Below are 21,295 nucleotides of genomic sequence, written 5' to 3' on the forward strand. Positions count from 1 at the left end.
AAATGTGTCTAATAAAGAATAATAAAGAGCTTGTTACTGTAAATCATTGAAATTGAGGTTTAAATTAAGGAGCAAAAATGGGATGCCATATGGACTCAGTTTGTGAACTTTTTTAAAGCATGTTGAAATTCCAGTTCAAAAGTTTTTTTGTCCAGAATTGTGCAGGAAGGTATTCTGTGGGAATTCTGTAACCCTCGGTGTTAAGATTGGGCTGTCACAATCTTATTTACCTCTGAGAAAACTCCAGTACAATTTCTGCCTTCCACAAAGTCGATCCGCGGTTTGACTTGTTATTTCGAATTTTCTGCATGGTATCTCCGAAATCTCCGAAAGTTACCCTGCTGGGTCCAAGTTGCCCTTTTATGTGCCCCTCTATCACTTCTCATTTTGAATACCTCTCATTATTTTGGAAGCCTCGAGTGAAAGACGATGAGATTTGGCAGACTGAAAATAATTATCTTAACAGCCCCATATGATGTCCAGTAAAAGGTAGGATTGGTGGAGAATGACTTCTGTAGTAATCTTTTGAACTGTACAGCTACAGCTGTACAGAGCTACAGTGTGCTATATGCAGAGTGCTTCAAAAACGCCATTCGCCAGAAATGTATTTATGCTAATAAGAGTAATGCTGCTGTTGTTTTTGTGTGCATATATATTACTTTTTGTTTGTTTCATTCATTTAAATATCCTTTTTTAACTGGACCTTTCTCAAGGGGACTACAGGGGGGCTCGATCGGGATTCTGATATCTTCAGGATCCAATGATTTAGTGCAGTTTAGGCAGAGGATGTACTGTAACCCCCATGTGGAAGAAAGCTTGTTTTGGTCATTTAAGGTTCTTTGTAAATTGCATGACCTTCATTATTGACACTCGCCACCACAGGAAGCCAGTGTGTTCTTTCAAAATAAACAAAATGTGCTCTTCCCCAATACACATGCACGTACGCACACATGCACACACACACAAAAACACGCACACACACATACACATAAATACACACACATACAGGCACACACACAAACACACACACATTCACATAAATACACACACACACACACAAGCATGCACACACACCGACACACACACACATGCACACACACACACGGACAAACACACACACTCACACACTCATACACACGCACACACACACACACACACACTCATATACATACACACACACTCACACACACACACACACACACACACACACACAGACAAACACACACACAAGCACGCACACACACTGACACACACACACATGCACACACACACACGGACACACACACACACTCATATACACACACACACTCACACACTCATATACATACACACACACTCACACACACACACACACACACACACACACACACACACACACACTTTTTCCTCCGGTCATTTCCTTATCTGCCTCCTTTTCCCCTGTGCTCACTTTTCTGGCTGACTAATCAGCGGTGGGACTTTCACTGTTGCGCAAGCTCAGGAAAGCTCTTTAAATACTTTCTCCCATTAACCTGCAGTGAAGTGAGCACGGACCGCTTGTGTGGGGTTGCGAGAGACCCACGATGAAGACGCTTCTGCCATTATTTATCCTCGTTAGCATCTGTATGATGCGGATCAAGGCTGACACCAGGGAGTTCTACATTGCAGCAGTGGAGCAGGGGTGGGACTACCGTCACCAGGAGAACTTGGATGCCCCACTAGTGCAAAGGTATGAAGACTTTTTTCTGCTTATTGCTCTAATTAATTCATCTCACTGTAGATAGTAGAGACTAATTATATACATTAACATTGAACCACCTGCTACAATGACAAATTTAGCATATTTCTGTTATTCGTTCATGTTTTAAAGGTAGTCGCATGAAAAATGTGCCATGCACTTATTAGTACCATATTACAACTAAGTAACACTGTAAATAGCTACAAATAATACAGTGTTGTTGATTATTTGTTCAGCCCTTGTTTAATTTTGTTAATTAAAAAGTGATTCAGCCCCATGGCTGTTATAACAGATGTTGTTTTTCATATACAATGATTCTGAAATACATTTTTACCAAATGTTTAGCATTAATAACGTGTCAATATTTTATCATACAGCACATATAGTAGTGTTCCCGCCAAATATTAGTATCTGTTTAAAAAAAAAAATCAGTTACACATAATAGCACCTGTCTTCATCAATTTCTAGAAAGCGAATTCTGCCCTCCAAGAATGGCGTTGAGCAATACATGAAGGCTGTTTACTGGGAATATAAGGATTCCACATTTTCAACTCCGAAAGCCAAGCCACCGTGGATGGGTCAGTATATCAGTGGCGGGTGGCATATGTTTCACACTTTGTGTATCTGAGTGCATGTGCGAACTGAACTGGTTCCCACCTGGCCTCAACCCATCTCCCTCCTGGCTTAACAATGGTGGAACAACCTGGGATGAAAGCATCAGCTAAATGCCTAAAATGTAAATATGTTCTTTATGCAACTTGGCGCATGTCCCAGGAATTGTGGGACATCAGTGGTTTTTAATAGACTAGCATTCCCCTCTGAGAGTGTAATGCAGTGCAGCAAAAGATTTTCCTTCTGTCAAACAACTGTGGAAACTTATCTTGATTTTTAGACAAATGGAAGGGTGGGTGGTTTTGTGAAGCTCATATTGTCCAAACAAATTGTTGTTTTTTTGTGCAACAGGTATTCAAGGTCCAACCATAAAGGCAGAAGTCAACGACAGAGTTCTGGTTCATTTCAAAAATTTTGCCTCCCTGCCCTTCAGTATCTTCCCTGTTGGCATCTCCTATTGGAAGCAATCTGAAGGTAAGTCAGTAATGGATATAGATAGTCATTGATTTGTACAAATGATTTTGAAGATTTGCTCCTCAGAGATGAACCGTTATCATGTTTGAAAGGGAAGTATTAAATCACAAGACATGTACTAAGACAGGGGTGTCAAATTTAATCCAAAAAGGGCATATGCGTATGCCGGTTTTTGTTTTAGTCCGAGACTAAGACATCTGATTCCACTTATCAAGGTCTTGATTGAAGACCATGATTAGTTAATTAGCTGAATCAGGGCCAAAACTAAAAACCACTGGCCCTTTTCGGATAAGACTGGACACCCCTGTTCTGAGATAAAGCAAAAACATTTCAATAACCCTTGCAGTAAGCATTGTGACTATACAGCTTCAATAAACTTTCACCAGGCTGAGAAACCGGGGCTCTCCACTGTACGGAGACTACCTTGTACAAGCCTGCTTGCTAACTGGACAGGGCTGTCATTCAGGGGCAGGTTACGATGATGCAACATCCAACCAGGAGAAAGAGGACGACGCTGTCCCCCCAGGGGGCTATTACCGTTATGTGTGGGACATCCAGCCAGCAGACGGGCCCACCCTGATGGACCCGGACTGCCTCACGTACTCATACACCTCCCAGGTTGACATCATCAGGGACTTCAACTCCGGGCTTATCGGTACTCTCCTTATCTGCAAAGCAGGTGTGACTCTCGGCGACATCCCGCGACCGTGTAACGAACATTTCTCCTTCTCCCTCCAACGAGGAGCCTAATTCCCTGATGTGATGTTCCCAATCTAGGGAGCCTGAAGAGAGCCAGTCAGCAGGAAGTACCAGAATTCATTTTGCTTTTTGCCATTTTTGATGAAACGAAGAGTTGGTATGGAGAAGGGGGCATGGCACGGGAACGGGTCATTAAGACCAGAGCGAAAAAGCAGTATCACACCATCAATGGATACGCCAACTCAACTTTACAAGGTCTGTTATGCCCTCAAGTTAATGAACAGGTTTCTGAAAATTGAAAACAGCTTATTTATGTCTAATGTGCACGATGTGCGACTTGTTTTTCCAATATGTTCAAATTGTTACTGTTTACAGATTTAATAGTCACAACCTCTTTTCTCTCATCACTCATTTAGGCCTGAAAATGTGCCGGAGAAACAATGTCATTTGGCACCTGATCGGAATGGGCTCTTCCCCAGAGATCCACTCTATTCAGTTCCAGGACCACACCTTGCAGGTCAAGAACCACAGGAAAGTGTCCCTGGAGGTGACACCCATGACATTGGCCACTGCAGAGATGAAGCCTACTGCTGTTGGGAAGTTTCTAATTTCCTGTCAAATCCACTCGCACCAGAAAGGTATGAACCACCTCACTGCTCTCACCAGACACCATTTTACCGTTCCATTATATTTCTATTGAAACACATCTTTTCCCTCAAATGTGAAATTAAACAAAGAACAATAACCACAAGTCCACATTAGCCCAGTTGTACAATAAATGCAAGTCTTTGAAGGGGAATACAACTGCGACTGGTGTTTTACGCGTGGTCTTTCTCCAGCTGGAATGACCGCGTTCTTCACTGTGGAAGACTGCCCGGAGCCATCAGACTCCCTGAATAAGAAGTATGTCGTCAGTCCAGACGATTACACGGACTATGACATGGAGGACGCAGTCAACGCTATAATGGTGAATCCCATGCCGATGGTTCGGTCCGTGAAAATGAGACCAAAGGTGTGGAGGCATTACATTGCTGTGGAAGAGATCACCTGGGACTACGCCCCAGATCTTGGGGAAAAGGACAGGTGGGCTGCGGATCCCTCGCATGGTTGATACCATTCACTTTAAATGAGCACTTAGCATGGTCTGACGCTAATGTGCCCATGTTGTCATGTTTCAGGACACTGGCATCTGAGTACCTTGAGCAAGGCCCACAGCGGATAGGGAAAAAATACAAGAAAGCCATCTACGTTGAATACAGTGATGACCGTTTCACTCATCGAAAAGCAGTAGAAGGAGGATTAATGGGGCCTGTGCTACGAGGAGAGGTTGGAGATCAAATTGAGGTAAATATAGCATTCAGCAATTATTCAAGGAGCGGGCAATTTTGTGAATTTGTTGTTGCAGTGAGAACAGAACAAACAAGTCTAGGATCTACCAATAGCCAAATTTGCTTCCTTTGGAGAATGGAGATGATGATGATGATGATGATGATTATCAGGATCATGAGTATTATTTAAAAAAAATATTTCAGAATATTGTCCACTTCTTACACGTAAATGTGTTCTTTCTGAATGGTTTGTAGATAGTCTTAAAGAATTGGGCAAGTCGGCCTTTCAACATCTACCCAAATGACCTCACCAGCGTCCATGCTTCAGGGGGAAAAGATTTGCTCAAGGGTAAGAAAACCACATTATAATAGATAAGCGCCTGCAGCACTGGCTGTACGGCTGCAGTGTTTTTTAGGAACGATCATCCTCAGCATTTTCGTAGCAAAAGCGTGGCTACGGTTACTGCTGTAAAGAGAACGACCTGCGATGCGACTGCTGCCGTTTCCACATTCGCAGGGAAAAGCCTGCGGGACTTTGCTGTGCAGCCCAACGAGACGTTTGTGTACCTGTGGAAGATAACCTCCGAGGATGGGCCCACCGCAGCAGACCCGAAATGCCTGACCCGCCTGTACCAGAGCACCGTAGATCCGGTCCGAGACGTAGCCTCGGGTCTCATCGGCCCCCTTGTTGTATGCTACAGAAAGACTTTGGACAAGAGGGGCAACGTGGTGAGAACTGGTTTATTTTCTTCTGTTTATCAACCCGTTCTGCCAAAATCTGCCTGATGTGTACCTCATAGTTATCAGAGGTTTGTTACAGCCTGAGCTTAATTGTGTACTTCCCAAGAATTTAAATGATTCTTTCTTGGGAATACCCCTATTAGAAACTAGGCATTGTCTAATTTCCTAGGAATAGGTTCACAATTAGGCTCAGGTATTCCTACAGTAAGTATTTTCTATTTTTTACGGTAGTAATTATCCAGTTATATACTATACTTACCACATATTAGCTTGTAAATCCCTAGTACTTAGAGGACCATGAAATTAAGTGTTACCAATTTGGTTGGTAGAGCATAATCCTTTTTTGCCCTTTGTTCCTACAATGTCCTGTAGTTTTGGCCAATTAGGAAAAATACATCATCAGAACTGTGGGCACTATGAGCAGTGAACCAAAAAAATATAAACACAAATCTAATCACTTAATAGGGTGCTGCATGGGCCACAACATGTGACCAGTACAGCCTGTATCTGTCTCAGTACAGCACTGCCAGCATTTCAAATTCTGCAGGTGGAATATGGCTTACCACACCTCCAAGAGGCAGTAAATTAACTGAGGCCTGGTTTATGGAAATGGAAAACATTATCTCAGGTTTCAATAGACACTATCTTATACATGCTCCTATGGATTTAGATCTGGTTCAGACTGAGGAACCCATGATATACAGATAACCTCATTGCCATGCTGAGCGACTACTAAATATCCAGCTGTAAATATGAACTGAATGTAAAACATGTATGCTGCGTAAGGCAGTTTTGGATAAGATCACATCATAAATTCCTGTGGTACATGTTATTGAAATTGAATCTTTGCTCTTTCTTCAGCTAATGTCAGATAAAGAGAAGCACCTGATGTTCACTGTTTTTGACGAAAACAAGAGCTGGTACATCAATGAAAACATACGAAAATATATTAAAGACCCCTCCACAGTGAACCACAATGACCCTGGGTTCTATAACTCCAATGTAATGCACAGTAAGTATCAGAACATTTTGTTAAATTAAATATAATCTTCATGTTGAATCATTCAATTTTTTTAAATTTTCATGAAATGATTAACAAACAATAAACAAAAACATTCGCAAATTGTAGGTCTGTTCATTCACTAAAACTGTCTCAATGCATTTTGGTGAAAGACCAATCTAAGCAGCTAAATGTTGACCATGTTTTTGCCATAGATGTCAACGGGTACATGTACAACAACCTACGCTTCAAGGCCTGCCTGGATGATGTTATCTTCTGGCATGTGGTGAACGTGGGAACTGATAGCAAATTTCTGTCTATCTACTTCACGGGAAACATCTTTGAGCGTGACAAGGTGCACCAGACTGTTCTCACACTCTTTCCCATGGCAGGGGAGACAATCAGCATGGAGATGGAGACAGTGGGTAAGATCAAAGGATTTGTGTTCTGCTACATTTCACTTGATGCGTTTTCACTGAAAACATGACACATTACAGTCAGGTATTTCAGATACAAATAGTATTAGATAGTATTGCCACAAATACTCAAAGAAAAAATTGTCCTGTTCTCTGGTACTGTGTGTCTTTGAGTGAGGCACACCCACGTTAATGTGTTACACAACACATCACAACAGTTCTTATGAAGGGCATCCAGCTAAAGAATTTACTTTCAGTGAAGTGACGCACCGTTGGTGTTGATCAGACCCTTGCCATGTCTACATCACATGTGGATGTGACTTCTGTGGGAATAGTGTCACCCAGTGAGACAACGTTCCAATTGGGACAGTATTCCCACCTGGCACTGTTAGTCTCCTGAGACTGTAACTGCACTGACCTTAGAGTGAAAAGAAGTGTGTCACCTCCTAAACTGACAAGACATTTCAGCAATGGGATAAGTATGTGTTTGTAATTAAGCATTCCAAATTGTGAAATGAAAGACTCGCATAGCTTCGTGACATCAACACTGCTGCAATAGTGTGCACTCCATTGTATGTGCACGACATGATGATGGAAACTCTTAACTGTATAATTGCAGGCGCATGGGAGATCAGTGCTTTGGATTCCAGTCTTAAAAACCGTGGCATGAGCGCTCAGTATTCTGTACATTACTGTGACCAGAAGTTGCCTTTGGTGGACTATCAGGAGTACTACGACTTTTTGGATGACGACTCCTGGGAAAACAACATTGCAAGAAGCAGCAGCGGAAGGAACAGGACCCTAACCGTCAGAGTGTGCAAGAGGCCGGTCACCAACAACACTCTGGCTGCGACGGCCAACACCACGGTGCACAATCTCAAGCCTGTCTGCGTGATAAAGCACATCACAGTCAAACAGAACACAACTGCGTTCTCCAAGGGCGACATTCCTGACGATGTCCTACAAGAGCTTGACAGAGAGATAAAGAGGAGCTCTGCTGAACGTCACCAGAGGTCCCCTACAACATCCCTTCCAGTTAATGACACAGGCAAGCACACCGATTCTCAGTCCGATCTGGCGGGATCGATTTTGAACAACACTCTTCCGTCAGACTCTAGAGAGTCCTTGGAGGAGAACTGTGGAACAGCATGCCATCGAAGAGTCAGGAAGAGGGCAGCAGACGTTCTCATGGTAGGACCTGTGACCCCTGACCTCCACACAACCCCTCAAATGGTGCCCGCAGAACTGGAGGAGAAGGAAGAAGCCAATGTCAGCCTTCCAACTCCACACGTGACACTACCATCGCTCACAGATGTGGACAATAAGCAGGTCAATGAAAGCAAAGAGCTGGGGATAGCAGAGAGTATGTTTGAAAAGGAGCAAGAGGAGAATGCTACAGTTGACGACCTTGAAAACATATTCCATGAGCTGGGCTCTTCATCCACTACTGTCCCAAGCCACAGTCAGGGAAGCACTCTCAAATTGCTGATGTCCACCTTAAACAGCAAGCTGCACGGAAGTTCTGAAAGTGACAGGTTGCTAAGGCGCAATGCCAAAGAAGACGGCAAAGGTGAGGACAAAAAGTCCAGTGAGCAGCAGGAGAACCAGGTTCTGAAAGATAATTCAGACTTAGAGCAGGGCAATTTCAGCCAGTTTGGCAAGGAGCAGGGCAGTGTGAACCAAACAAACTCTGGTTACAAAGCCCTGGATAGGCAATCTTTGGACTTGCAAATCCTAGATCCTCAGGTAAATGGTTCAGAAAGCAGCAACTCTACCAGACGAGGCCTGTCGCTGGAATATGATGACTACAGCCAAGAAACCAACAGCTCTCGGATGGATTTTGATTTTGAGGAGGACTTAAACATGCGTGCCTCAGATGGTAAATACCGCAATTACTACATTGCTGCAGAGGAAGTGATGTGGGATTATGGCCTTAAAAAACCACAACAGTTAATAAAACCCAGGTACAGTGTACATTCTCTCATTCTGCACACATAATGTACTTTCTGGCTGAAACAGTTTGTGTAGCATATTTTTGCTTTATATTTTGGGATTTTAAGATAACCATTTTAGATGTATATTAAAGCAAACTAAATAGCAATCTTGGGGCTTATTTTTAAAAATTACACTTCTAAAGAAGGTTTTACATTTGAAGTGCCCAATGGATATATCTATATTATAGTAATATTTAATTCATAAAAATACAGCATGTAGAAAAAAATCCTTTAAGGTCCCTTTACTACAGTAACAAATCCTTCCGATACCCATACCGGTGCTTCCATATTTAGGGAGATGCGGATGGGAATGAGGAAGTATTTCCCAGAATACAAGAAGGCGGTGTTCCGGGCCTACACGGATAAAGATTTCCTCCGCCCTGCCACTCGAGGAGAGTTAGAGGAGCACCTGGGAATCCTGGGGCCCGTGATTCAGGCTGAGATCAACGACCTTGTAATTGTGAGTGTGCAGGGCTACGCTACAAATGCCACTGCCCGATGATAACTTCAGAATAAATTTTTCCGGAGAAATATGAAGAATTACGAGAATGATTTTTGTGGGCGGGCTCTAATTCATGCGTCTTTTTTTCAGGTGACGTTTAAGAATCTCGCCTCAAGGCCATATTCTTTCCACCTCCACGGAGTTTATGACAAAAGCCAAGGGCCGGCGAATGGGGAGGCGGTACAACCCAACGAGGTGCGTGTGTTCAAGTGGAAGATCACGAGGAGGCAAGGGCCGTCCCCCAAGGAGTTTGACTGCAAGGCCGGGGCTTACTACTCGAACCTCAACATGGTAACCCTCTTCCCTCTCTTAAATCAGTGAAATGTGAGACTATCTCATCTTGGTTTTGTATATTTGCATCAGTTTTGCAAGGTTTAATATAGTAAGTATAGCATTGTAGAGTATGGCATCTGTGTTTCACTTATCTGTTTGTGGAGAAGCTGGAGTTTGTATGAACAGGCATAAACACACATAAAGACCTGAACCACCAACTAACAACTGAAGAAATCCCATCAAATATAGTTTAAGAGCCTGTTTAACAAGCAGAAAATGTGATTTTTCACGTTTTGAATGAAAGGGGTAACCTGATCTGTGTACATGTGTGCTGCATGCATGTGTAACAGGAGAAAGACATCCATTCTGGACTCATCGGCCCCCTGATCGTGTGCAAGCCTGGCACCCTCCATCCCTTTACCGACCTCCAGCCCGGAGTCCAGCAGTTCTCCCTCCTTTTCACCGTGTTTGACGAGACCAAGAGCTGGTACTTAGAAGATAACATTCAAAGGTTTTGCAGGTCACCCTGCACCATCAGAAACGAGGATCCTTGGTTCAAGCTCAGCAACAGGTTTGCTGGTGAGACTCCATGGTTTTGTTATCAAAGGCACAACACTAGAGTCAGTACAGCTCAAATGCTCAGAGCGTATCTCAATTTCCTTACCAAACGGGCAGGTCACCAGTGAAGTAAATGCCAGTCTGCAATAATGAATGATGTGAATGACTGGTCTGGGGCTTACTGAATTTCAGAACTTTAGTATTGCAATGGGTTTGCAGCCTGCTGGTTAATCTTTTGTGATCACATTTCAATTAATGCAAATGAGGTGACCAATGCATGACTATTTGCTGGAGTATTGCTGGATGTTTTTCACATTATCCAATTGGCTTTACAAATTTTTAACTTGTTAGAGAAGAATTTCATTACATGATGCAGGCAATTGAAAAAAATCTTAAAGCTGAACACGCATTAGAAAAGAACACTCGTTGCAGCGGGTGAATAATGAAGAATTCATGTTTTCATGAGTCACTGTTCTAAGCTTTACCAAATTGAATCTTGCCTACAGTGAATCAGAGAAACTGAATATTAAAGTTGCAACAGCTGAAACACATTATAGTGTTTCATCATTTTCAGTTACCCAGTGTTATTCAATGAAGGCTTTGTTATAAATGTACAAACAAACATTACTTTCATTACTGAGAATGAAATTTTCATAACAAAATTAGTCAAACTCCCTTATTGCCAGTAGAATACAGTGACCGCAGATGTCTGGCAATTCTGAGCTCTCATTGTACATTATTGTGAGAAAGAAGAAACTACTTTTCAGAACAATTCAACTGCTAGGATCACTTAGTGTTTTGCACCTGCTGACGCTGTGTTACTTCTTCCAAAATGTTGGTCAATTTATGATTCACTTGAGAAGCAGGGTTCTACTGATTAGGAAGGACACTTATATCAAGGCCATGAGCAAAACTTGCCTTCTCCTTCTCAGCGATCAACGGCTACGTGGCAGAGACCCTGCCAGGGCTGTTGGTGGCACAGCACCACCCGGTCCGCTGGCACCTGCTCAACATGGGCGCCGGCGGGGAGTTCCATTCCGTGCACTTCCACGGGCTGCCCTTCACGGTCCGCAGCGATCAGGAGCACCGCATGGGCATCTACAACCTCTACCCTGGTAAACACAACAGACAGCCTTTACCATCAGTGCCGCTATCGGTCCTATAAGAATAGGGTATAGTGGCTTTGGAGTTGAGCTACCTGCTCAAATATGTAAGTGTCAGTTTAGGCACTGTTGTTGTAACCTTGAGCAAATCTCTTTAGTTAAGCTTTTCCAGTAAATATTCATCTGTATAAATAAACAGTATGTACAATAGGAGATGTGCCATTCTCTAAGTATGTTGCTAAACAAACAGGTAATTAAATTTGTTGCCAGTCCTTCACCATCACTATCTAGCTACCAGTGCTTTACCACTACGGTGTATTCATCAGTTTTCACTAGAACAGTTGAGACACAGGCTTACATGCTTCATGAATGCCTTTGGTTATACAGTTAACAGACTTGAGGTGGCTGCAGTTCAAAGGTAGGATGGCAGCAACAATGGAACACAGTGTGCTGCTCTGATGAAACACACGTTGCTGCAGTGCAGGATCGTAACAAAGTCCCAGAATCCTCTGGGTGAATGATTTAATTCGCATAGGAAGCAATGCTAATGAGTGTCAACCCTGTTACAACTGCAACTGATTTATGATCATGCAATTACTCCCCACTGGTTGCTGTAGTTTTAAATGCCGAAATGAATGAGAAGAGATTAACTGAACAGCAGTGTATCTGTAGAATGGGGTAGGGCAAGGAGGGTGGCATGAAAATTGGGGTTCACACTCATGCTGAGTTCCCTCCTTTGTCTGACACTGTCTCGGTCAGGGGTTTTTGGCACGGTGGAGATGAGGCCGGCCATGGTAGGCACCTGGATGGTGGAATGCACCATCGGGGAGCATCAGCTGTCAGGGATGCGGGCCAAGCTCCTGGTCTACAGCTCAAGTAAGTTCCTGATATTCATAGTATTTTCAATGCAGCATACTTGATATTTAAGAAATGGAATTATACTCATTACCACTTAGTACTAGATGTAATAGACAAAGAAAAAATACTTCTTTGAGATTTTACTTCATTGTGTATCATATCCTTGACATATTTTGGAATTTACCTTGATGCATTAGCATACCCATTATTTCAGTTAATTTCCCCTTAAACCGCATGTTCCTCATTATTATGAACAAGACAATTCTTTCTATATCTACAGTGGAGGTAAAAGTTCCCATTTTGGCCAAAGAGAGCTGAAAGCTATGGGGAAATGCTTGAAATTAAACACTTTGAATGTGCAAACTAACCACAAGTGTGCAGTTGCCTCATCTGTCCCTTCCCCAAAAGTTTGGTGTCATAACCTTACTTCCTTTGGTTTATAACAGCCCCTGAAATAGGGTTCTGGAGTTCTGATTGACATACAATCTTAGATACAGTGCATATACTGATATTAGATGCTGTAGTATAGCAACTGAATTACTGATGCCAACCATACTGTTCCATTTAGCTGTGTTTTATCAGCTTGGAAAATCTAATGATTTACAGTTATTCCGCTTGAAACCGCTAAATAGCAATGTCATCACACTGTGCTGCCACCTCATCATTCTCAGGAAATGTAACCTTCTGCTTTTCCTCAAACCCATGGAAAGTGGCCATTTTGTCTTTTTATAATTATTAAAGAGCAATGTTGCAGCGATTCTGAGATATTACAGGTTTCTTGTAAATGAAGGGTCATGACTAAGTTAAGTTTATACCGCTTACTGTACTCAGCAACAGTGGTGCATAAGGTATAAGCCATGGGGCAAGATTTGTCATGGCAATTACTGAGTCGGGTGAAGCTAGCAAGAGTTGCCCACAATTTCATGAAGAAGTGTTCCAGAATGTGTCAAAATACTACATGACAACACATAAAATTATGTACAAACAAGTATTTCATGTTAAATATGAAGAAAAGGGAATGTAAATAGCATACTGATGATAAACTGCTAGAAAACAAAAACTATGGAGCTTTGATCTTCAATTGGTTTACAAAATGCTGGTTGGTGATTAAACTGAATATTATATGTTATACAGTACTTTGGGTTAATAACAGTAGTAATTTAAAAATGAAATAGTTAGTGCTAATTGATAATGTAGGGGGAGAGGGAGAATGTGGGAAATATGAGTGGCTGAAGGTCAAGTGCAGACATTAGTAAAACAGGGTGGATATGGACCACAGTGGCAAAAAGAAGGAAGACCAAGCTCTTGTTATTTCTCTGCACTAAGCATCAACAACAACAACAAATTTCTGGATTAGGAGTTGGGAAACTAATATCTCTGTTTTTACTAAACAGAATGTATGCTATGTTCAAAATATCATCCAGCAAGAAATAGAAGTGTGGTAATTCATTCAAATCAATTAAAAATACACACATGATTTTCAAGTAGAATAACTGGCTTACTACTGTGGTGACAAGTTATGCAATATACAGACTTATTGTAAATGATTAATGCTAGCTTTACAAATCTTGTGGGAATAATTTGCTAAATGCTTTGCACAGGAAATACGGGATGCAACTTTGTACTTTATATTTTTAAGGAATTTCTGAAGAGTTTTTTTGATTGCTTCTATTCTAATTCATACTAATACCTCTACTTTTACATATTGTCCATGTTAACATTAATGTGGTCAGCATTTCGCTGCAATTATTTCATCTTGTCCAGCTGTAAGATAAAATAGCACAGTCATAATGGAAGTCCCTAGAACATCAGTAAAGTAGTAGTACGTTTCTCTATGTTACATTGAATTAAATAAATGTCTTCTCTTTCAGAGTGTGTTGAACCACTAGGTATGCGGACTGGAAGGATATTAGACTCTCAGATCACTGACTCGGGCCACTATGGTAAGCATACCTAAAGCTAATGTTTATGCAATATGCTACAGTCTTCACACATGATCACTGTGTGCTTATAACTGGTGCCATTTTTTGTTTAGTTTGAGTAATTTTTGTTGTTAGCCTAAAGTTTACATTTGTAAAGGTACCAAATAATTGTATTTAAATTTTGATTGACCAGTTAGATTTACCAGTTAGATTTGAGTCATTTTTGTTGTTAGCATGAAGCTTAAACCGGTAAAGGTACCAAATAATTGTAATTAAATTGACCAGTTACATTTGCCAGTTTACCAGTTACTGTGTGTGTATATGTGAAAAGCAGTAAAAATGAGCTGAGAATACCTGTCCTATTTTCCTCAGGGAACTGGGAGTCCAGACTGGCAAGGTTGGGATTGTCTGGCTCAATCAATGCCTGGAGTGCTGTGAACAAAAAGTCTTGGATTCAGGTACAGCAGATTAAATACTGAAAAGCAAAAGGATATGAAAAATCTTGCATGGTATGCCTTTAAATATTCACAAAAATAAGTGAGCAGCTGCTATAAACAACAATGTCCTTCTGTGTGTCAGGTGGACTTGCTGAGGCCAATGGTGCTCCACGGAGTTCACACACAGGGGGCAAGTCATGGCCTCTCAGAAAGCTTTGTGGTGCAGTTCACACTCTCCTACAGCCTCGACCAGGAGACTTGGAAAACATACAAGGGCAACAGCACCAAACCAGAAATGGTCAGTAATCATGAATCCTATTCCAAGTGGGTTGGTAGGTTTGTGGGTGGGACCAAAGGGAAAGGTATCTGAAACAGGCTGAAAGATGCACTGTTGAGGTACAGTATGTGTCTGGGGTAGAAATTTGGGTGTTGGAACATTTTTATTTAACTTTTTTTGCCTTTCCCTCGCTTGCATATGAAATTTTTTATCATCTAATGTCGTAGTGATAGAATAAAGTGGGCCACTGAAGTGGGGATGGGGGCTGGGGTTGTGAAAAAAAATCCTCTTCAAGGGTTAAAGCATTTTATTTCCGCTGATGGATTTGTGGTATGGAACATCCATGAACCTGGTGCTCTGTCTCTGTTACTGTCAGTTTCCCCTTTACAACCAGTTGTTTCCCTTTTATCTTTAGGTATTTATCGGAAATGTGGATGGCTCCAGTGTCAAAGAGAATTATTTTTCTCCTCCAATAATGGGCCGCTACATCAGACTGAATCCTGAGACTTTCCAGAACCGCGCTACTCTTCGCCTGGAGCTCTTCGGCTGTGATTTAAACAGTAGGTCCTGATTGTTCACCCGTGTGGACCCAAAGGAGCCCAACCAGATTGTGACAGGCCTAAAATAACTGTTTGTAACTGTATGTAACTGTTTTTAATGCATTTGTTATTTTATAACCGCATTGGATCAGAAAATCACTTTGAAAAATATTTTTGATATGCTCGTAAAGCCACTTTATGAGAGCACAAAATATGTCTCACTTTATGAGCGCATTGTATTTCTTTCCTAAATGTACCAGCAATAGATTTTGTGCAGTATTCACAGCTTTTTGTGTCCTGCTATTTTTCAGGCTGTTCCACACCAATGGGAATGGAGAAGATGCGCATTCCTAACCAGAGCATTAGTGCTTCCTCCTTCCTTCAGACCTGGTTCCTGACCTGGAGTCCCTCTCTGGCCCGTTTGAACTTGGATGGAAATGCTAATGCTTGGAGACCCAAGGTATTTCCTTTACTGCCAGTTCACCCACGAAGTCTTGTGTGGCCCCTGTGGGCTGCCTATCTCAGTCTCTCCTTTCCTTTCCTTTATTTATACTGTTGTCTTGTCCCTTTGCCTCAATGTAAGTGCACTGGTTTGGAAATGCTTCCACACTGGAACTCCCACATCATCAAGTAATGTCCACTCTGTAGTGTTCTTAAAAAACAAAATTGGTTACAAGTAAGATTCTATTGACTTATAAGTAGTATTTTTATGAATTGATGTTGACCAGCAATGCTTTGAACCAGAATTTGTAATATCGCATATGATTGTGTTTGAACGCCTGTGCCATTCTCTTACAAGACCAACAACCCTCACGAGTGGATCCAGGTGGACTTTGGGGAGGTGAAAAGACTGACAGGGGTTATCACCCAGGGGGCTCGGTCCATGCTGAAGCACATGATGGTCACAGAGTTCACCGTGTCAATCAGCAATGATGGCCGAGTCTGGTCCAGCCTACTGGAAGAAAACTCATCAAAGGAGAAGGTACAGTACAATTTCCCCATTTCAAGACCCTGTTTGATCACCATAGACCAGTGGTCCCCAACCCTGGTCCTGGAGAGCTACAGGGTCTGCTGGTTTTTGTTTTCACCTTAAAATCAGCACCCAATTGAGACCCAAGACACCAGGTGAGTTGAGTTAACTGTGTAATCAACTGCTCTAACTGATTCATGAAGTGCAGAGTCACCATGAAAACCAGCAGACCCTGTAGCTCTCCAGGACCAGGGTTGGAAACCACTGCCATTGACTCACAGTAGTATAATTAATGGGATGATTAGCTGGCTTTGCCACAATTTCTGCCGCTTGTACCATGCTTTTGATATATGGGTCTTTCATTTAACATCTGCCACCATGCAGAGAAGGCCACAGGGTGGTATGGCCTCTGGGATGTCTTTTTCATTGAAACGTAACAGTTTTTTCATTTAATCTGAAAAACAGTATTTCTTCACAGCTCAAATGTCAATCAACCATGCCCTTTAAGCAGTAGCTGTCAGAATACTAAACATTTCACAGCAGTTGTCAGAATAACAAAGCTAATCTGTTATCGGGCGAATGACGTCAATGTTATCGCCTTTTCCATTTTCCTCAAGGTCTTCCTGGGAAATAACGAACATGACGAAGAGATTCTGAACTTATTTGAGCCCCCAGTTTTTGCCAGATACATCCGGATCCAGCCCAAAGGATGGTACAATGAGATTGCCTTGCGCCTGGAGTTCTTGGGCTGTAACACACAGCAGAGGCTCTGAATCCACAAAGACAAGGACTTCAACAGTTCAAAATTCTGGTCCAAGCCAGCCGTAATGAAAATGTTGACTGTTCTAGATATTTGAATGTGTTGTGTCTGCCTACATAAACCAAGTCCTCTTTCAAGCTACCAGAACCATGTTTCCCAAGTTTCAGAAACCTGCTAAAATATGCTATTCATATCTCATATCTCAAGAGTTCATCTCTTTCAACAATGCACTGATGTAATAACAATGGAGTACTATGTTAATTGGAAAATATCCATTTAAATTAGTGCTAAATTCCATACTACTGTGTGTGTGTTCATATGCGTGTGTGTGTGTACTTGTGTGTGTGTGTGTGTCGGAGAAATGTATTCAGTTTTGTTGAGAGAAAAGGATAAAGTTCTTATTTTATTTTATAGATTTTTTATCATTTGTGGGGTTTTTTAAAACCTTTTTTTTTTTACTACTTTCATGATCACTGTTTTCAAGACACTGTACATTTCTGGCTATTTAATTTATCAATTTTTATGATTTATGAATTGTAGTTCCACATTCTCATCTTTCCCTTTCCCCTTTATGCTCTTAATGGCTTTTCACTAGAATAATCTATGTGAGGAGAATATTTAATTCCATCTTGTTTGTATTATGCAGTACTAGTTTGTGTTTTATTTGTTGAACCTAAATGTTTATATCACTTTTCATATACTTTTTTAATGTGTATCATATTTCATATAACCAAAACAGTGTGTTGCCTGAAATAACAATCAGCGCTCCTAAACATGTGTGCTGAATTTCTCTTTCATATAGTCACTGTTATGTATGTCCTTTTGGTTTTTTCGATTATTTACTATTTATTTTGCTTGTATTTTTTTACTGCTCTGTTAGTCTCGTCTACTATACCTTTCACATTTATATACTGTATAGACCTGAATGTAGCCTAGAGTATACTATACCGGGCTCCTCCCAGTACCCTTTCTTTAATTTACTCTCAATTTTCTACAGCTAAGAAAAGCTAAATTAGGCACCAAAACTTTAAGGCCGTAGGCTCAAGCACAGAGACAGAGATTGCTTATTAGATTCACAGATGTTCTAATAAAATAGTTCGCCCTTACCAGGGCTACCATGCAGCTCTCATTTGTGTTCTTTACCTTTGAGCATTTCACTTCTTGGAGCAGCCCACCATCTCCTTGACAGTGGCAGATTATCAGTGTTTTTACTTCAGTTATTATCAGGCTGCAGGCCGTCCGCTGCCTCCAGTCTGGGGAAGTTCAGTTGGAGTGTCAGTTGTGTGTAGAGAGAGATTAAAGAGTCTGGCAGGAGATGTATTATTCTCTTTTCCTCTTCCCATTCAATGTATTATTCAAGCACTTGGACAATGTTTTCACAGCTTATCCACTTCTCAGTGTTTTCGTCTGGCTAGCCGCAAAACGATGTTCACTGGTCACATCGTATCATTGTTCTTGTTTTGTGAACGGCTACGTGCTGTGTATATAAAAAACATGAGTTATGGCTTAGGCGCAAACGATGGATTCATTTTTCACGCTGTCAGGTTTTGCACGGTGATTTTGATGTGCACCTTGGCAAAGAGGGAGCAGTGGAGAGACACAGCATGCATTCTAATGTGCGTGCTGCGGCAGGCTTGAAGCTGCTCTGTTGAAATGTGAAGGGTGGAGTTATCAGTTCCTGTCTCAGGAAATTTCAGAACACAGTGTTTAGTTTGGAAGTTTTCTTTCTTTCTTTTTTTTCTTGTTTTGAAATGAGGGGAACAAATATGGGAAACTAAGAAAATAATTATCACCTATCTTGCCCTTATCAAAAAGTACCAATTCAGAAAGATTTGCTAATGTTTAATGTGCATAAATATTTTATTCCTCAACATAATTGTTGCTAACTACCGTAAACATTCAGTGAAAAAAAAAAAAAATATTGGTAAGAATTTCTAACAAGGCCATATCTATAATGAGTATAAATCATGATTTATAGGACAGTCATAATGCAGTTTAAGCATTATTTATAATAATTACATCTAAGTCTAAGTAACACAATTCTTCATAAATACTAGTTACTTAAAAACATGTTGTAGCAAGATTGTGATACTATTGCTTGGTTGATATCAATGGAATTAAGAACTTGGGTTGTTCTAGAAGACACAATATTGGTTTGGTTTAATATGTGTCTGGACAATTTTCAATGGCAGTTGGTGAATTTTGGTCATCTATCACTCTCACTACCTGTAGAGTCCACCAGGGTACCATATTAGAGCCAGTTTTGTTCTCAGATTATATGGTGCCCCTTGGCACATATATTATCCAGAACTTGCAGTATTACCTAAAGGAATTTAGCAATACAAGTTAATAATATGGATTTTTTATGACATATTTAAAAGACAGCTGTCATTTTACAAGTAATGAAATGTACCAATGTACCAAAGCAGACATAATATATTAATAATGTTTCCTGTACTGTTAAGAACTCAGCACTAATACTGAAAAAAAAATAGAATTTTTAGTATAACTGAATAAGAATTTAGTCAATAATATAATATCGCTAGAGGTCCAATGACAGGTGATGCAAGCGTGTATAGGATGTCCCATTTCCTCAGCATCTCTGTGCTGCTTGCTTACTCATCCTCTACCCTGGTCTTCTTCCTTCCTGTCCTTTATAAGTTTTGTGAAATATGAGAAAAAGTAAATGAGGGCAATATGTGCACACAGGCATATGTGTACACAGTGTGATGTGGTAAAGTATACTGACGAGAAGCACAAAAATGGGCAGGTGATGAGAGTGGTATTATGAGGGATCAGATCTGCTTAAGTTGTTGGTTCCGCTGTTTCTGAAAGTGCAGGACCATTTTTTTAAGACGAGCTCCAGTCAAGACAGTGTTGGGTCAATGAAATGGCTTTCATATTAATTATGTATACTTTTATCATTCTGGGAACATGCTGCCCCCTGGGATATTCACTTTACAAAGAACGCTTTCACTTTTAAATTTCAGCACCATGCTTATTTACTGAGAAAAACCACACCTTGTAAGTCATTTCTACTAATTACCACTAGATGGACCTGTTACCTTTAGCAGCAATGAGCAAAGTCAGGGAAACCAATCACTGGTAAAAAATCTTCACTCTCAACACACGAACCTTGTCCAAACCTAATCATAACCACAATTGAATAAAACAAATTCAAATATGCCCCATGATCACTCATGTGTGCAAATAACTTTTTGTATATAGACATATGAAAAATGTGTTTGGCCCATACAGAATGGTTTATTGTCTGAAAGCATTAAACTGCCTGCTACGCAGATGTGGCAGCTGACCACACACTGCACTAACACAGTACTGCACACAGTACAAGCATAGCTTAATAACAGCGTGCTCTGCAAGAGGGCACTGTAGCTACTGGGAGCCAGTTGGTGCCAGTGCAGTACCCAACACCACTGAAGCTGAAGTTCCACACCAGGGCCACTATGAATGTAGCCCCTCTGCCAGGTGGGCCAGTAGCAGGGTCACCGCTTACAATGGTGCTCACAAGCTTAGCCTGCACTTAGCCAACCACTGATTGCTACTGTCCAGCTGCATACGGAATTCTTCTCAGCGGTTGGTGCTATCAAAGCATCCCAGGCTAATGATGGGAGTGGACAACACAGCCATCTTCACCGCTCACCACCCCTAACAGCACCACCCTCCATCCCTCGCGGCACTATTTCCGGCTGTCAGATCTCCCGTGCACTCTCTTCATCTCTTTGCCCGGGTGAAAGGCATTTACACTGTGCTGAAGCCGTGTTTCAAGATAAGAAACCACCATCGAGTAACATATCTGCAATCTGACTGGCTAAGAGGCTCAGATGACATGCTCGCCACACGCAATAACCATCAGTCATGGTGAGGTGATTAACATCACATTTCCTGCTTTCAAAGCTTTAGCAGTGGCACATTAAACTTGTGCAGTTACAAGCATGCACATTTATGCTGAACAATAACAATGTACAACAGTCACTGGCTATGTGATGACAAATCTTGAGGATACTCTTTTCCAGTGGATTTTTTGAATACTGAAGAAAAGTCTTAAGTGCAGACCAGGGTTTTGCCACCCCTCTTGTGAACGGCCAGACTTTTAT

General features: G+C 41.3%; 2 protein-coding genes across 2 annotated transcripts in view; one reads left to right on the plus strand and one right to left on the minus strand.

Annotated features, from left to right (window-relative positions):
* Positions 1 to 14,600, minus strand: part of LOC118222637 (amine oxidase [flavin-containing]-like) — a 32,700-nt gene extending 18,100 nt beyond the window's left edge. Inside the window, exon 1 of the mRNA XM_035408366.1 lies at positions 14,552 to 14,600. The gene's annotated coding sequence lies outside the window, so the exon portion shown is untranslated. The remainder of the gene's footprint in view (positions 1 to 14,551) is intronic.
* Positions 1,344 to 17,831, plus strand: f8 (coagulation factor VIII, procoagulant component). Its single transcript, XM_035408365.1, has 25 exons — positions 1,344 to 1,708; positions 2,186 to 2,295; positions 2,681 to 2,803; positions 3,270 to 3,482; positions 3,581 to 3,757; positions 3,919 to 4,140; positions 4,342 to 4,585; positions 4,681 to 4,846; positions 5,086 to 5,179; positions 5,348 to 5,559; positions 6,433 to 6,583; positions 6,787 to 6,996; positions 7,607 to 8,951; positions 9,276 to 9,441; positions 9,574 to 9,774; positions 10,107 to 10,335; positions 11,247 to 11,429; positions 12,177 to 12,293; positions 14,147 to 14,218; positions 14,570 to 14,655; positions 14,777 to 14,932; positions 15,327 to 15,471; positions 15,762 to 15,910; positions 16,250 to 16,432; positions 17,038 to 17,831. The coding sequence occupies exons 1-25, from the start codon at positions 1,563 to 1,565 to the stop codon at positions 17,191 to 17,193; spliced, it is 5,256 nt and encodes a 1,751-aa protein (XP_035264256.1). The 5' UTR covers positions 1,344 to 1,562; the 3' UTR covers positions 17,194 to 17,831.
* The last annotated feature ends 3,464 nt before the right edge of the window (positions 17,832 to 21,295 follow it).

The sequence above is a fragment of the Anguilla anguilla genome, chromosome 3 (genome assembly GCF_013347855.1).
Source record: "Anguilla anguilla isolate fAngAng1 chromosome 3, fAngAng1.pri, whole genome shotgun sequence".
Classification (NCBI taxonomy): domain Eukaryota; kingdom Metazoa; phylum Chordata; class Actinopteri; order Anguilliformes; family Anguillidae; genus Anguilla; species Anguilla anguilla.

Coding starts and splice junctions, on each gene's coding strand:
- f8 (XM_035408365.1), top strand. CDS start 1,563: ATGAAGACGCTTCTGCCATTATTTATCCTCGTTAGCATCTGTATGATG. Junction 4,847..5,085: donor AGGTTGGAGATCAAATTGAG/GTAAATATAGCA, acceptor AATGGTTTGTAG/ATAGTCTTAAAGAATTGGGC. Junction 14,656..14,776: donor ACAAAAAGTCTTGGATTCAG/GTACAGCAGATT, acceptor TCTGTGTGTCAG/GTGGACTTGCTGAGGCCAAT.